The sequence below is a fragment of the Vombatus ursinus genome, unplaced genomic scaffold, assembly GCF_900497805.2.
Source record: "Vombatus ursinus unplaced genomic scaffold, bare-nosed wombat genome assembly UNPS02014821.1, whole genome shotgun sequence".
NCBI classification, from domain to species: domain Eukaryota; kingdom Metazoa; phylum Chordata; class Mammalia; order Diprotodontia; family Vombatidae; genus Vombatus; species Vombatus ursinus.
Window position 1 is genome coordinate 12,753,582 of NW_020954599.1, and position 17,575 is coordinate 12,771,156.

The 17,575-nt window shown below is 37.9% G+C and overlaps 1 protein-coding gene across 2 annotated transcripts in view; it reads right to left on the minus strand.

The window, feature by feature from the left end:
• The window catches only part of DKK2 (dickkopf WNT signaling pathway inhibitor 2), a 143,346-nt gene that overhangs the window by 4,057 nt on the left and 121,714 nt on the right, over window positions 1-17,575 (minus strand). For both annotated transcript variants that reach the window (XM_027837512.1, XM_027837511.1), the window contains exons 2-3: window positions 4,832-4,982; window positions 1,081-1,236 (exon numbers count right to left, since the gene is read on the minus strand). In XM_027837512.1, the coding sequence (XP_027693313.1) occupies window positions 1,081-1,236; window positions 4,832-4,982 (307 nt within the window). The remainder of the gene's footprint in view (window positions 1-1,080; window positions 1,237-4,831; window positions 4,983-17,575) is intronic.

Sequence of the window (17,575 nt, forward strand, 5' to 3'; positions counted from 1 at the left end):
AATTCTAAAGGACTACTTCTTTACAATCTATTTTCAATTCAATTTGATGCAGCAGACATTTATTAGTCAGTCAGGCAATACACATTTAATAAGCACCTCTTATGTGTCAGTCAATGTGTTAAGCAGTAAGACTGTTTTTGTTGTTTAGTTATGTCTGACTCTTCATGACCCCATTTGGGATTTTCTTGGCAAAGATACAGGAGTGGTTTGCCACTTCCTTCTCTGGCTCATGACTAAGGCAGACAGGGTTAAGTGATTTGCCCAGGGTCACACAGCTGGTAAGTGTCTGGGGTGGGATTTGAACTCATGAGGATGAGTCTTCCTGACTCCAGGTCTGCCACTGTAATACGTAGCTACTCTAAGTACTGAGGATACAAATACAAATAACTAGTTATATTTATGCACTTTACAGCAGCTAGGGATGATAGAGTGTGGGACCTAAATCAGGAAGAATCATCTTCCTGTTCTCCTGGTTCTGCTCACTTCACTTTGCATCAGTTCATGTAAGTCTGTCGTTTTTTTTTTCTGAAATTCCCCTGCTCACCATTTCTTGTAACACAATAGTATTCCATTACATTGATATACCACGTAATATGTGCCTCTTGATTGACTGATGCTATATTCAAGACAACTATCCAACATTATAGGCTGCAGAACAGGTGCCAATCTTTATTTCTCGACTTCCACAAATCTTCAAGACACTATGTTTGTCAATGGGGACATAAAGAGGAAATATAATGCATTCTTTCCATTCAATAAACTAATAATCTATCAGGGTAAATTAGAACCTCACATAGGTATAAGAAAAGGTAGAATGAGACAAGTGAAAAGAAGTCTAAACAAAGAGCTATGTGTATATTGAAGGAGATATTACTTCTGGAAGGTATATCAGCAAGAGAAGAAAAGCCAAGTCAGTTAGACCTTGAGGGGTTTCTACTGATACAAATCAGGGGCCTGGTGGTGGAGGGAATCTTGTCCTGACCTATGAGATGGTTGTTTATTTATTTGGCTGACCTACAAAAGAAACCAACAAAGAAAAAAAAAACAAACAAAAACACATAGCAACTTTTGTAATCCAACCTTTTATGTGTGACAGCTTAGAATGTGGTCTTCCTAGATTCTGCCAGCCCAAGTCATGGTGTGAGTAGTGACCATGATTGCGATCTCTGTGTCGTGTGCCATCCAGTGCTGGGATGTGAGGAGTTAATATGCTTTCCGTGACTGGAATACAGAGACCTGGCAAGAATGATGGAAGAAGTTAGGTTAATTCATCTGTATACACTAGTGGTTTTCCATCTCTTTATCCAGTCATACAACATCAAAAACAGAAAAAAATTGATAAATGACATTCTTCAGCAATCAGCCAATCAACAAGCACTTATTAAGCACCTGCCATTTGCCAAGCAGCGTGCTTTAAGGAAGAAGGAGAGAAAGAAAGAAAGGAAGGAATGAAGACAGGAAGGAAGGATGGAGAAAGGGAGGGAGGGAGGAAAGAAAAATGAAAAAAGAAAGAAAAGAAAGAAAGAAATAAGAAAGGAAGGAAGGAGAAAAGGAGGGAGGAAGGGAGAAAAGAAAGAAAGAGAAAGAAAGAAGGAAAGAAAAGAAGGAAAGAAGAAAAGAAAAGAAAGATAGAAAGAGAGAGAGGGACAAAGAAAGAAAGAAGGGAAGGAAGGAAGAGGGAGGGAAGGTAGGAAGGGAGGAAGGGAGGGGAAAAAAAAGAAGGAAGAAAGGCTTTGTCAGAGAGTTTCATTCCAAATTTGGCCAATTCTCTATCTTTTGCAAACAATATAAGCCTAGTCTATAGTGTGTTGTAGAGTGGAACGAGCTGTCTCCGGAGTCAGAAGATCCCACTTCCAAAGCTTACTACCCATATGTTGGACAAATCATTTAACTTCTCTGAGTCTCATTTTCCTCGTCTGTCAAACAAGAAGGTTGGGCTAGATGGTCTCTGTGGTCCCTTCTAACTCTACCATCCCATGTCACTTCTCAAACATCAATGAGTGTATTAACAACCTGGTGAAGAATCTGTGCATCTTCTTCTTCATATTGCCCATCGATACCAGCAGAACAAATCATCCCAGATCCCAGGAACAGCCACGGTATAGGACTGTGTATAAATTTGTTCATCTGCATATGTCTTTGATTACTTTCAAAAGCCAAAGATGAATAGTTTGCATGCTATTGGTTTGTATTCTCTGTAATTTCTTCCCACTCCTTTCAACAGACTAGATAATCACAAAGGACCACGTAGAGTAAATTCACTGAGATCCATGGACATGGGCATTGTGAGGTTCAAGTGAGAAAATGAACATCAAGCACTTTGTAAACCTTAAAGAGCTATATAAGTGGCAGTTGTCTGTATTATTAATAATATCAATTTCATTAATTAATAATAATATTATTATGAGCCTAAAATGGTGATAACTCATACTCTGAGCCTTGTCCTGTACTCTTGCTGAGCCAACCAATGTTTATAGAGCAATACAGGTGCATTCTGGCAAATGTTAACTACTAATGGATGGTTGGGGGTTGGGGGTTAGGGACAGGGCAGAGGGTACAGACACAAACTTTTCACTTTAAGCTGCATTGTTAACACTTACTTAAGTCTAAGCAATCAACAAAATGATAAATTGAACCCTGTTCTACAAGGGATGGTTTCTGAGGTGTCTGTTCTCACTCTGAAAGTTTACTAATCTCCAGCTAGCTGGTTAGAGCTGGCTCCAGCACACCACTGTGCAAACAGTTACAGAGCTGCGTCGTGTGTCCTCCTTTTTCCAGATCCAAATACCCTTCCTGTGGGAGCCAACGGCACTGAGAAGAGAGTGGTTTTGATCTCAGATACCTAGATCAAAGTATAAACAGAGAAGGATCCTAGGATTATAGATTTAGAAATGGAATTGGATGTCCAGGGTAATTTACTATAATCTCCTCATTTTATAGATGAAGACACTAAGGGATGACTTGCCCAACATCATGGAGCTAGGAAGTAGAGGAATAAAGATTCCATGACTTCTGACTCCAGATCCAGAACTCTTTCCACTACTCTAGCCCATCCTGATAATAGCTCTTATTTATATGGCACTTCAAAGTTTGCAAAGCTGTATAAATGATCTCACCCGATCTTACTTACTCTGTTTCATTTATAAATATTCTTAATCTTAGAACAATCTCTGTTCTTTGATTGCTTTCCATAGATAAGTTGTTATTTGGGCCTTTTTAATGGAAAAGCACATTTAGCTGTGCATATGAAATGAATCATTAGAGGCTCAGCATGAAGGGAACAGAATAAGCATTTTTTTTTTTTGGTGAGGCAATCAGGGTTAAGTGACTTACCCAGGGTCACACAGCCAGTGAGTATCATATGTCTGAGGCCAGATTTGAACTCAGGTCCTCCTGATTCCAAGGCCAGTGCTCTATCCACTGTGCCACCTAGCTGCCCCAGAACAAGCATTTCTATAGCACCTACTATGTGCTAGGCACTGTGCTAAGTGGTTTTTAAAAACATTAGCTCATTCGATCCTTACAACAATCCTGCAAGGTAGGTTCTTTTATTGCTATTTCCAATTTACAGTGGAGGAAACTGAGGCAAAAAGGATTTAAGTGACATGCCCAGGGTCATACAGCTAGTTAGTATCTGAGTCCAGATTTAAACTCTGGTCTTTCCAATACTCTATCCCCTACATCTACTCACTTAATAGGCACAATGTAGCATATAGCACAAGTAATAATGTCCAAGAAAGGCAAGCATGAGGTAAATTCTTTCTTAATCTTACAAATTAGGCAGCTAACTGTCACTGAGGATAGATAAGAGTGTTGGACTCGGGAGTCAGGAAAACCTGAGTTCCAATCCTGCCCCAGACACTAGCCATGTGTGACCCTGCGTATATCCGTTAATTCAGGCTTAGTTTTCTCATCTGTTAAATGAAAATAATAGCAATACCTACCTTGTAGAATTGTGAGATTCAAATGAGATAACTTATATTAAGTGTTTTGCAAACCTTAGGTGCACACACCCACTCACTCACCCACCCATACACACACAAAGTTTTAATTAAGTTTTATGCTGAGTGAAAACTAGCATCTATAACTAGCTAGCTAGTTAGCTATACAGATAGAAATAGAGATAATATAATAAAGATATATATCTTTAAAAAGATAATATAAGATAAATGTAATAGATATTATTATTATAGATAATAGATATCTATATTATTATATAGATAATATAATAAAATATAATATATAGTTATAGTTAAATATATATAACTATATATACAGTTTTAGTTACAGTTATATATACACACATATATACAGTTAGTTACATATACATACATACATATATAGTTATATATACACTTTATATAGTTATATGTATGGTTATATATGCTTATATAGTTATAAATTATCAATAAGTATATATTGATAAGTATATTGATATAACACTAACATTTATGTGGATAATTATTTATTATACCTTATATACACCTTAATGTATATACCTTATATACATCTTGTATGATATTTATGTTATTTATAAAATATATAATTTATATAATAAATAACATAATATGTAATTTATATGATATACAATAAATAATATAATTTATATAAAATAAGTAATATATAAAGGTATAATTACATCATGATATATTCTACATATACGTATACTAGCAATTAGTTCTCACATGATTTTCCACCCATCCCACGCTTCTGACCAAAAGGAGGAATTGCCCAAACTTTAAATTCATGACTCCTCGGTAATAAAGTGAGTCAATCTTTGGGACGTGTGGAAAGAGAAGAGGTACACTAGGAGAAGAGCCCTCTGCTGTACCATTGTTGCAGCGGGTGCCAGGACAGCACATGCCGTCTCGATGACAGCGTTTCTTTTTCCTCCGGCACACCAGGCAGGCTGAAGAACCCTGGTGGGGACTGCTGCAGTATCTTCCGACTTCACACTCCTTATCGCTGCTACAAGGGTAGGCCTGTAAACAATTTAAAAAAACAGAATTATGGTCAGATTATAAAATGCATCTGGGGAAGAAATAAAATCACAGAGTCAAATAAATAACCCAAATATTTCACAATTCAATCTAGAAAAATGAAGTTAATATGGTATTAAATATATCTCTTATACAGTACTAATCGCTCAGTGAAACCTTAATATTAATTGTTGATACTAGGGCAGATTGTTTCAATGAAGAAGGTTGAAAAAAATCTTCCTTTTCTAGGAACTCTATTATTGGACTTACAAAGGCTATTGAGCAGTGAATAAATTCTAGTGAACTTTAACAAAATGGCAGTTGTGGCCAGGAACTGAGTCATCACTGATTTACTACATAAGTTTTGAGGTCTGTCAGTCCCTAGTGTAGCTTTATCTATTTGATTGTGTTATGAAGAGAATTGACTGAAAATCCATCACACTGGGATAGGCCCAAAACAAAACAAAAGGAATGACTGATATCTCCTTGTTGGAACAAGAATGGGTCACCAATCATATCCTGCACAGGAGAAGCAAATAAGAGCTTCTCTGAGATGCCATGGGCCAAAGTGTGGCTAGGCTAGAAAGCAAAGGAGAGTTGAATAGAGTTGGAGTATAAGATCGATTTAAAGGAGCAGAGCTGGGAAAAGGCAAATGGGGCTGCCTTTCAAATTAAATCATCATGTTGCTTATTAGACAAAAAATAGGTTCATTCAACAATTTGACCATTTGTTGCATCTACACAAGGTTAGACCCATCCTACAGCTTAAGTTACCTTCGAGTAACTCAGTCAACAAGCATTTAATGCCTGAATAGTCACTGTCCTAAGAATTAGATATACAAAGTAAGCCACAAATAACTAGCTAAATGAATGAATGAACGAATAAACAAATCAATTAACAAATACATGAATGAATGAATGAATGAATTAAAAAAATAAGTGAATGAATGAATGAATGAAGACTTGGATTACTGCATAAATGACTTCTGGGCTCATATTCAGTGGACCAATTAAGTTTGCATGTCACCAGAAAAAAGAAAGTTTTGTAGTTTCTTACATTATAATAAAATACACAATCCTATACAACCCTAACTCTTTGTTATTGCATCCCATTCTCTCTCTGAGGTTCATCGAAGTCAGGATTCATAGCACTTGAGAAATTCCTTATTATTTTAATTTCTGCTAGTTAGAACACCAAAAGGAATTCTTTAGAATATTATATTTTCTATCCTGAATTGAATTATATATTAAGACATATTTCTAATCATATTAATTTCAATAAGTCACTTCACCTCTCTGCACTTCAATTTCCTCATTTGAAAATTAAGGAGTTAGACAGAATGATCTCTGAGATCTGCCATCCTCTCATGAAATTATTTTTCATGTATTGCTTGAGGTAGCATGTGGTAGGAGGGGGATCAGCAGAGATTCTGAAGATCAAGGATTGGAGTCCCATTTCTGTCACTCTTAAACTGTGTGACCTTGACTTCAATTGTATCCCCTATAAAAGGTAGGTGACACCTGTACTGACTATCTCCCAGGACTCTGGTGATCAATCACTAGGCTGAAAAGATAGAATGATTGTAAAGGGCTTGCCACCAGTATGTGATAGAATAAATTTGAGCTTTTGTTCATTTGTCTTAGAATCACAGTTCATGTCATATTTGATGTTCCTTTGCTTTCTCAGATTTATCACTTCTCTCTTCTTTTCTGTACCTTCCTCTTTTCCCCCTACTTGTATGTCTTCTTCCCCTCACCCCCATGGTGTACATAGATGCACATATTATCCAAGTCAGTCAGTAGCTTTTGTTGTCTTTAGTTTTCAAAGTAATCCCTTGAAGACACCATTGATGAATAAGATTCAGAAATAGAATTCTGCATTTTGGGAGAAATCATCTTGGAGCATCATTATAATTTGCTTCTTCCCTTTACCCCCACACACCACCAGCTTACCCCAAAGAATGAACCCAAGAACACATGGTGATTTCTAATAGTGAGTGGTTTTTTTTTAAAACATTGTACAGTGATAACTTCTGATGAGTACTTTATGATTTGAAGAGTAGTGACCCATAAAGATGGGCTTGCAATTCATCTTTCCAACCAGTAACTCTATCGTGAGGATTGGGGAAATCTTCTTGAGGTTTCTGACCATCTATCAAGCTTCTTTTTTCAGGACATAAAACAAAAATGCCCCCCTACCCTCTCTCCTTCTTCCTCCCTGCCCCAAACCCAGCTATCCACCCAAGTACTTAACTCCTTTGGAAATAGGATTCACATGTTTCTGATTCATTTACACTTAATTTGTTAAATTGTTGTTTTGCAAGAGACATTTGATGTCTCATACAACTTTTTGATGCCTCATTTCCCCCCTTAAAAATAGGTCACATCCTTCCAAAGGAAAACAAATATAATTACCCTCCCCTTTTAAAAAGAGACTATAGTCATTGAAGAAACAACATAATTTACAGAGATTTTGAACTTACTCCAACATTTGTGTCCCTATTTTCTTTTAGATGGATGTATAAAACCTCCAATACTTTAGATGTCTATGATTAATGATTTCTTTTTAAATCAGGGTGGATGATCCTTTTGTTGGTGCGGATAAAAATCCCTCCTTGTCTTAGCAGAGGATAGACTTTTAGGGCTAGAATTGATTTTAGAAGCTATCTCGATTAAGAATCGTAACATTGTATTTGAAAAGACTCCTCTCCTGTTCTCTCCTCTCCTGTTTTGTCCTTCCTCTCATCTCTTCTCCTCTCTTTAGATAGTTGATATGAATCTTTCATGACAATGTAATTAGGTAATACCATATTTAGAATTTAAACCCAAATATTCTGGTATTCAGAACTTTTTTATTTGGATGATTTTATCCTCAACATTCTCTACTAAATCCTCTGCTGAAATACCATCATCGCAAGGAAATAATCCAGGTCCTAGAATACTCTGCTCTTGATCACGAATTCTAGCAGATCCTAATCAAAACAGAAGCTCATAGTCTGATAAGTGGAAGGGACCTCAATGGTGAAATAGTCCAGTTCATAAATGAAAGGAATCCCTATTATAATATAGATGCTGACAAATGGTTGTCCAGCATCTGCTTGAGGGTGAATCATCCCTTGAGATTCATAGATTTTGGAGTTGGAAGAGAACTTAGAAGTCATCAAATCCAAATCCCTCATGTTTAACAAATGGGGAAACTTAGACCATGAGAGTTTAAGGACTTGCCCAAGGTCACACAGGCAATGAGGAGCAGAGCTGGGATTTGAATTCAGTTCCTCTGGCTCAAAATTATGATTTGAAGAGTAGTGACCCATCAAGATGGGCTTGCAATTCATCTTTCCAACCAGTAACTCTATCATGAGGATTGGAGAAATCTTCTTGAGGTTTCTGACCATCTATCAAGCTTCTTTTTCCAGGACAAAAAACAAAAGTGCCCCACTTTTGCTCTTTCCACTACACACTATATATTACTTATGGATGTTCTTAACTGTTAGGATTTTTTTTCTGACATCAAGCCTAAAATAGGCATTGTTACCACTTCAGCCTATGGCTTCTAGCTCTTCTCTCTGGGGCCAAAAAGAACCAATCGAATCCATCCTACACAAGACAATCCTTCATGTACTTGGACCACTTTGAAAGGTTTCAAGTGAAGGCTGGGCAATGGGCAAAGTATGTACAACCAAAGACTAGCCTGTCCAGGTGTGGTAGAACTCAGCACCGAGGTGACTACAAGGTGACTAATATCTCAGCCACAGTTCTTTCTGAACGATCTTCTAAGTTATTGAAGGATTCTAATCAATATCCCAATGTTGTGGTCAATGCCCCAGGCCTACTTGAAGTTCTGTAAAAAACTCCCATCTCTGTGAGACCTTCTGTGCTGGTTACCATGCCTGCATCCTCACCTCCAACTGCTAGTTTTCTTCACTTCCTTCAAGGCCTAACTCAAAGCCCACCTTCAGCAAGATGTCTTTTCTGGTCCCTACCATCCACCCCAACAGATAATAATAACCTTCCCCTTTCAGACTACCTTAGGTTTGGTATAAGTATATTAGAGTGGTAGTACAGTAGATAAGACCTGGAATCAGGAAGAAATCAGTTCAAATCCAGTCTCAGACACTTCCTAGCTATGTGACAATGGGTAAGTCATTTAACCTGAGTTTCATCATCTGTAAAATAGGGATAATAATAGCACCTACTTCCCAGGGTTGTTGTGAGGGTCAAATGAGATAATAATTGCATGTACACAGTGCTTGGTATATAGTAAGTGCAATATAAATGTTAGTTATTATTATATCTTGTGCAATCTGATTATTTATATGTTGTCTCCTCCACTAGAATTTGTGCTCCCTGAAGACTGGGAGTGTTATGTTTTGTTTTGATTTTTTTGGTCTTTTTTTTTTTTGTATCTCTAGTGCTTAGCACAGTATCTAGCAGATATTAACTGTTTATTTAATAGCTGAGTAGCACAGTGATTGAAGGGTCTAGAGTCAAGATGACCTGGGTTCAAATCTAGCCTCAGACATTGACTAGCTGTGTGACCTTGGGCAAGTCACAACCCTATTTGCCTCAGTTCCCTCATCTGTAAAATAAGGTGGAGAAGGAAAAGACAACCTATTCTAGTATCTTGGCCAAGAAACCCCAAACAGGTTCACAAAGAGTAGGATATAACTAATAGATTGAACAATAACAACAATAATTATTGACTGACTGGGAGTGGGGGAAGGGTGGAGGGAGGAGAGAGAGGGGGAAGGCACAGGAGGGGAAAAAATCCACAGTATTGAAATTTAGGATCCTAGAAGTATTGGCTTCAATTTAATCTTATCTTGAGTGGCTTTCAAATTATCTCTTTTCTTGTAATCTTACATGAAATGAGAGTACCTCAGCCCAAAGTCCCATAAAACCAGAGATAGTGGTCATGGTTAAGGTGAATAAACAGACAGTATTTCCTGTCTGCGAGAGCTGTACTGCTTTCTCAGCCTGTTGGTAATAGGATCCTGTCTTCTGTCACCTTCTGCAAATTTTGGTGACTGAAATAAGGAGTTTCTTTCTAGCCCAGTTCAAAAGAAGCCTCAATTAAAGTGGGAAAGATGTAAGGGAATCCTCAGGTTTGGAATGGACATCAGAGGGAAAGGGGACTGGATCAAAGCCAGAGCCCAAATCTTAGTGCTGGCATTTAGGGCCTTTTGGAGACCTCTGTTGGATGAATGGCCATTTACTAAATGTTTACTGTGGACCAAGTGTTGTGATAAGAGCCAGGCATAGAAATAACAGATAAAAAATGAGCCCTGCCCTCTAGATGCTTGCCTTCTAGGGAGAGACATTATACAACTAGAGAAGCAGGGGCTAGGGAGGAGCATTTTGGTTCAGAAACTCACTGGGATGTTGAGTGGAGTGTAGTTAAGTACCCCATTCTGGGACAGTAACAAAATCAATATGATCTTGGTTTGTAGCTCCAGAGCTGCAAGTGGTAGGTGAGGTAGAAAGTACAAGGCGGAGGCTGTAGGGGCCAAAGGCAATGAAGTGAAACGGGTCTGGGGCTTTCCCAATATAGTCTTCAGGAATAGGGTGTCACTAATCAGGAAACAGACCAGTGCCCCCAGGGCAGGAGTTCCTAGTGAGCACACTTCAGAATTTTACTAGCTGCAGGCAACCTCATTAACCTCTCTGTCCCTGGGTTTCCTCATTTGTAAAATAAAGATGCTAAAACCCTTAGTGTCTTTCTCACTGGATTGTGGTTCTAGGACCACCCTTTGAGAAACCTCTGTCCTAGATAAATGTCAGCTATGGTGATAACAACGTCTTTCTGGAGTGAATAACCATTTACAATCAGGTGTGTGTGAGAGAGACACAAAAATGAAATGGTTCACTCTGGTGCGTTCTCCATTAATGAGTATCTGCCGAGTATCCCAAAATAAAATTGTCCCAAGAAAGAGAGGCATTGCTGTGTCTAAGATCAGTGCTAAAAGTGGCTTTGCTTAGCTTAAGAATAAATACTGAAATGATTTTTTTTTCTGGTACAAAGTATACATGCATACATCCATGCATGCATACACCCATTGTATATATATATACACTCACACACACATATACATACACATATACATATGCACATATACATACATATGTGTGTATTTGTATGTGTGTGTGTGTGTGTGTATAGTAACAATCCCATTAGGACACATTGGAAGCAATAGATAACACAAAATAACAGAACTCAGAATTGAGAAGGAACTCAGATTATCTAGCCCAACCTGTGCATAAAATTACTTCCCTCACACCTTCTAAAACATACCTGACAAGTGATCATCTAATGCCCCTACTTACAGACCTTCATGAGGTAGTTTTTTTCCCACTTCTGTTCAGATTTAAATATTAGGCAATTGTTTCCCCCCTTATAATAAGACTATTTCTACCTCTCTGAAATTTCCTATCATTTCCACTAGTTCTTCCTGGGGTGAGACAGAACAAACGAGTCTAATCATCTCTATTACATCACATCCCTGAAAATACAAACAATAGCCCTCTGATGGCATACACAGCCTTTTCTTCTTGAGGCTAAATTCTCTCAATTCCATCATGCCTCCCTCACAGACTAGTGTGTGCAGACTTGTCATCATTAGGATGCTCGTCTTGATGTATCTTAGTGTGTGAATGTCCTTCCTAAAATGTGGCACCTAGAACCAAACTCCATAGTCCAGATGTGATCTGACCAAAGCAGAGAACAGCGGGACTATGACCACCCTCTTTTTGGGTTATCAGACCTCTCTTATTGTGGCCTAGGATCGCATTAGTTTCTTTGGCTGCCAAATTACCCTGGCATATTGTGTAATGACTTTATATTGACTCGATAGCTTGATATTGTCTAAAAAAACCCGCAGAACTTTTCCACATGAACCATGGCCTAGCTATGACTCTTTACTAACCTCCACCATCTGCCATCTTGTGCTTGAGCAGCAAATTTTTGAAATTCAGTACACAAGACTATTTATATTTATCCTGATCAGATTTCATCTCAGTAGATTTGTCCTATCATTATGTTTAGATCCTGTCTCTTTTATCCAAAACATTAGCCATCCCTTGAAACTTTTTTCTTTCTATCTTTTCTTTCTTCCTTTTTCTTTCTTTCTATCCATCTTCTTCCCTTCCCTTCCCTTCCTTTTCTTGCCAGATCTGTTTTCAGCATTGTAAAGAATTCTCTAAAAAGAACTCTCTGTGAACACTAATCAGCATTTGTTCTGTAGCTTATAGTCTTAGAGTGTTGTGTAGGCTATGAAAACGTTAAGTCATTTTCCCTGGGCCACAAAAGCAGTATGTATGAATAAAAGTCAGGACTGGTAGCTTCGTATCATATGCAAATTTGATAAGCATGAAAACTATAATTTTATCAAGACAAAGTCATTGATAAAAATGGTGAATATGAGTGTCAAGGTAATCACTAGGTATCTTTCTCCAGATAATAATAATAATAATAGTAATAATAATTGGCACTTATATAGTGTTTTAACATGTGCAAAGCACTTTACAAATATCACATTTTATCTTCACAACAACCCTGGAAGATAGGCTACTATGATATCCATTTTATAGATGAGGAAATTGAAGCACAGAGAGGTTAATTAATTTGCCCAAGGTCACACAGCTATTAAGTGAGGTGAGATTCAGCCCTAGTTTTTCTTAACTCAGGGTCCAACACATTCTCTGAGCCACCGGGCTGATATTGACCTATTAATCACTAATCTCTGAGTCTAATCACTCAACCATTTCTGAATTTATTTAGGTATCTTCTCAAGGAGTTTATTTCCCTGTTAAGTTCAGGTGTGTAATCACAGTTTTATTTCAGAGAATGTTGTGAACCTAATCTTACTTGTTCTCAATAGTCTATGATATAAATTAGAACCAATTCTTATATTTTTAGAAAATGGCAAAGAGAGGATGTGAGGCTGAGAAAATGGAGGATCCATTAAAGTCAAAGCAAATATTTGTCAGAAGGACAGAACCAAATCAAAACAGAGGTTTCTAAGTCCTTGACTCACCAGTAGGACAACATACTGGGCCTTTTAGTGCAGAATGCTCAGGATCACAGAATTTTGGTGCACTCTTAGGTAACAGAGATCTATTTTTGGTTGGAAGGCTTTTGGGGAAGGCTCTCTGATCTGAATCAAGACATTAGAAAAAAAAAGAGTTTCTTCATTGTTCATTCCTGCCAGTCTCTGAATGTTAACAACATGAATTTGTACAGCTGTTAGAGAGGCTAGCAGAAAACATCAACATGTCTGTAAACAACATTTTCTCATTTTGTTTCTCTATCTTGGTTTTATGTCTGATTAAGATTAATACAAATCAGAGGCTCAAAGTAAAATTCAAAAATTCAAGCAATTATTTTTTAAAACTTTATTGAACAAAGGGAAAAATTAGGTTTAGTTGCTGCATTTAATTTGAACTAATTGAGGAGTTTTTTTTTCAATTATGTTCAGCATCGCATGCTGGAAAGAGGTTATTGATTCAAGACTTATATTTAGGGTTTTAGGTTTTTCTGTGGTTAATTTTATTCCCCTTCCCCCAAATGCTGCCCATTATTCCAAACAAACAATGTGTAGGAATGTGACAAGCAGATCAGATGGAATAAAAGGGGAATAAAAGTATTTCAAATGTCACAGAAACATTGTTGATAGGGTCAGCCCTTTCACACCTCTCTAAAATCTAGTTCAGCTACCGAATGAATTTTCAAACTGATGAAACTGTTCATGTTTAGTAATGGAAAGAGAAGGAAAGAAACATCGTGAAAGTGTTCCTGTAGGATGACCACCCATCCAGACTCTTGCAAGAGTGTCCTAATTTTGTTTTGTTTTGTTTTGTTTCTGTTTAAAAAAATGGGGACAATCCCTTGTCCCGCAAGCCCTGTTTGTAGAACAATTTAACAATCTTGGAAGCTTTCTGAAGCCAGAAAAACATCATCCACTGGGCAGGCAATGTAATGCCTGCAGGGGACAGTCCAGCTGTGGGAATGAAAAACATTCAAAGGGGATTAAGGGGAGGGATGTGTGGAATAAAGCAGACCTGGGGTCAGGATTGGTTCAGATCTGAGGGCTCTAAGAGAGCATCAGTGGAAGGTCGGAAGTTGCCTCAGGAGTCCAATTCAAATGGCATCTCAGGAGCCTAATGGACATATTAATTTTGAAAGGCATAGAATTCCTTTTACTCATCATTTAATTAACTAGTAATTAGTAATAGTTCAAAAATTAAGTTCCATTTCATAAACTTCCATGTACTCAGAGCAAGGGGAAAACTGCAAAATCAAAATCACTTCAGGTGATGCAGATGACAGGTCACTTTATCCTGCTCTAGTTTGGTAACACATTAGATGTTCTGGCCTGATTGGTGAGCGAGCACAAATTTGTTCACCAACACACTATCCAGTTGACTTGTACCACTCTTCCCATCCTATACAATCATCCACCAGGAAACCTGTGACTACCTGACATCTTGCCATCCATTCCTTTGCTATGTGCACTTCTCTTCCCACACTTCTTCACTTCCACTTCTTACTCTAAGGTCACTAAACAAATCAACACTAATTAATATTACTCTGAAAAAAGACATGGCAGTCACTGTTCTATGTTTCTATTGCCCTATGTAATTTCCTGGACCAAAACTCCCCTTCTCTGGTCACCACTTCCTATTGTATCACCGTATTGGAATGTAAGCTCCTTGAGGACAAGCACTATTTTGGTTTTTCTATTTTATATCCCTACTATTTAGAAAAAGGATTGAATTGAGAAATCAATTGATCAAAGATGTAAACCTTTGGGCATTGGCATAACAAGAGTAAGTCAATTTGGAAGCAGTATGTCCAATAGCAAAGCAGTCAAGCTTCCGGAGCTTCCAGACTCAAGAGCACCTTGAAGAAAGAAATCCTTGTGGCTGAAAGGAGAAAGAGGTGAGGGAGGGGAAAGTGAGCCCAGAGGGAGCTCATGACCACGATATGGAACAGTGGGAAACCATGTACCCAATTGGGATCTAAGATACATGGGGACAGGAACTTTCAAGACTGTGCAAAGGCAGAAATCTCTGGAGCCTAGCAGAGAACTAATGGGATTCTGGTGATGAATGCTATGAAGGGGGGGAAAAAGGACTTCCAATAACCTAAGAAGCAAACACTAATTAAACACCTACTATGTGCCAAGTTAGCTATGATAAACACTTCACAAATGCCTTACTTTATCCTTTCAACCACCTTAGAAGGTAGGTACTATTATGACTGCTGTTTTATAGTTGAGGGAACTGAGGTACACAGAGGTTAAGTGACTTGCCTAGGGTCATATAACTAGCAAGTGTCTGAGACAGTATTTGAACTTGTCTTCCTGACTCCAGACCTAGCTACTCTGTCTACTATGGCACACAACTGCCTCAACTGCTGGGAGTTATCCCTTTGCCATGTATGTATCTTTCATGCATGCCTTACCACCATTTTACTCTAAGTTTGAGCACATTCTTCCCATGAACTTTTTGTTTGTGAGAGTATGCCGATATTTTTGTGTGCCATTTTTTGTACCAACAGTTCTAACTATAACATACTGGAAAATACTTTTTTCTTAAAGTCAATTAAATCTCATTAATAATTCATGAGGAACATGCCTATTGTGAGCTTATGAATAGCAATACTAGAAACCTTGGACTCTTACAACCCTAAGCCCTCAGAGATGGGGAACCTGTGGCCTTGAGGTCACACGTGGCCCTCTAGGTCCTCAAGTGTGGCCCTTTGACCGAATCTGAACTTGAGATTTGTGCTATGAAATTTGGATTCAGTCAAAGGGCTTCACTTGAAGACCTAGAGGGCCACATGTTCCCAAGGCTGCAGGCCACCCCTGGTTAAGGAAAAGAATTTGCAATTTGCCCTCATGGAACCCAGAGGGGGTGTTATTCACATGTGCATATGCATGTATGTATATACACATTTGTGCATATACATATATTATATGTGCATGTATGTGTGGGTGTATGTATGTATTTTCCTGGATAGAATGAAAACTCTTTGAAAAACTGGCTCATTTATGTTCTTGTATCACCAGTGCTTAGCACAGTGACCAACACATAGCAGGTACTTTGACCAGTTATCATCATCATCATCATCATTATCATCATCATTATCACCAGTGACTCTATTTTCCTCTTTGACATAGCATATATAGTATAAAAGACATCTATATCTCCCCATCCCCAGATCCAAAAAGTAGAAGCTTACTAGAGATTTTCCAGTGGCATATATATATATATGACCTATATATATATATATATATATATATGACCTATATATATATATATATATATATACACGGCCTATATATATGACCTATATATACGACCTATATATATATGACCTATATATATATGGCCTATATATATATGACCTGTATGTATATGTGTGTGTGTGTATATATATATATATATATAGATAGATATAGATATCTATCTATCTATCTATATATATCTATATATATCTATATCTATCTATATATATATTGGTCAGGCAATCGGGGTTAAGTGACTTGCCCAGGGTCACACAGCTAGTAAGTGTCATGTGTCTGACACTGGATTTGAACTCATGTCCTCCTGACTCCAAGGCCAGAGCTCTATGCACTGTGCCACCTAGCTGCCCCAGACAAGTATATTTTTAAATAGGGTATAATTTCACTTTTCTCAGACTTGGTGGTCATGCCCAAGGAGAGAAAGATGCATGGATTATACAATCTGCCTACATGACCTTAGGAAAGTTGCTTCAACTGCCTGGGCCTCAATTTCCACATCTGTAAGATAAAGGCATTGGACTCAGTGCCCTCTAAAGTTTCTTCCAGTATCTAAGACCCTATGATCTTTCAATAACCCTTCCAGCACTGGGATTGATGAAATCTATGTTACTGCTGAGCATACTGTTGTCTTAGAAGCAAACATACCCAGGGTCTCTAGGGGAGAACACCTCTACCATTAAATTCTTCAACACACTCAGAGAGTTCTTGCTGAGGACAAATGCTTTCTCAAAGTTCGCTTTTCTTTTCTAGGACTTAGTTGCTGTCCCTCTCCACTACGAGCATGATCATTTCTAATGCTACTTATAAAAGTGAGCTTAAATACATACCAGATGCATTGGTGCACCTTGGGATGAGCCCAGGATGGATTCAGAGCTGTCATCACACCCATTATAGCCAGATTGGTTTTATGTATTCATGTGGTGCACACCTGTGTCTTACTGGCCATGTAGGAGGTTACAGTTGTCTTTAAATCTTTGTTCCCCTGTGTAACTTTGCAAAACCGATTCTCTTTCTTTCCTTACCAAACACAAGATGGAGGTGACGTAGGTTTTCATTATTTTTCTCTCCAACATACCACATACAGCAAGAAGTTTCCCTTCTTGAGGGAAGATGATAAAGGTACAATTAGAAGACAGCACCATGGAAAGATATACGACTAAGCCTTGGATTAATCATGCAATCTCCATGGGATTCAATTTCCTCATTTTTAAAATGCAGGGAGTTGGTCTATATGATGTCTAAGTTCCTTTCCAACTCTGACAGATACATGGGTTAGGTAAATGCTAAAAC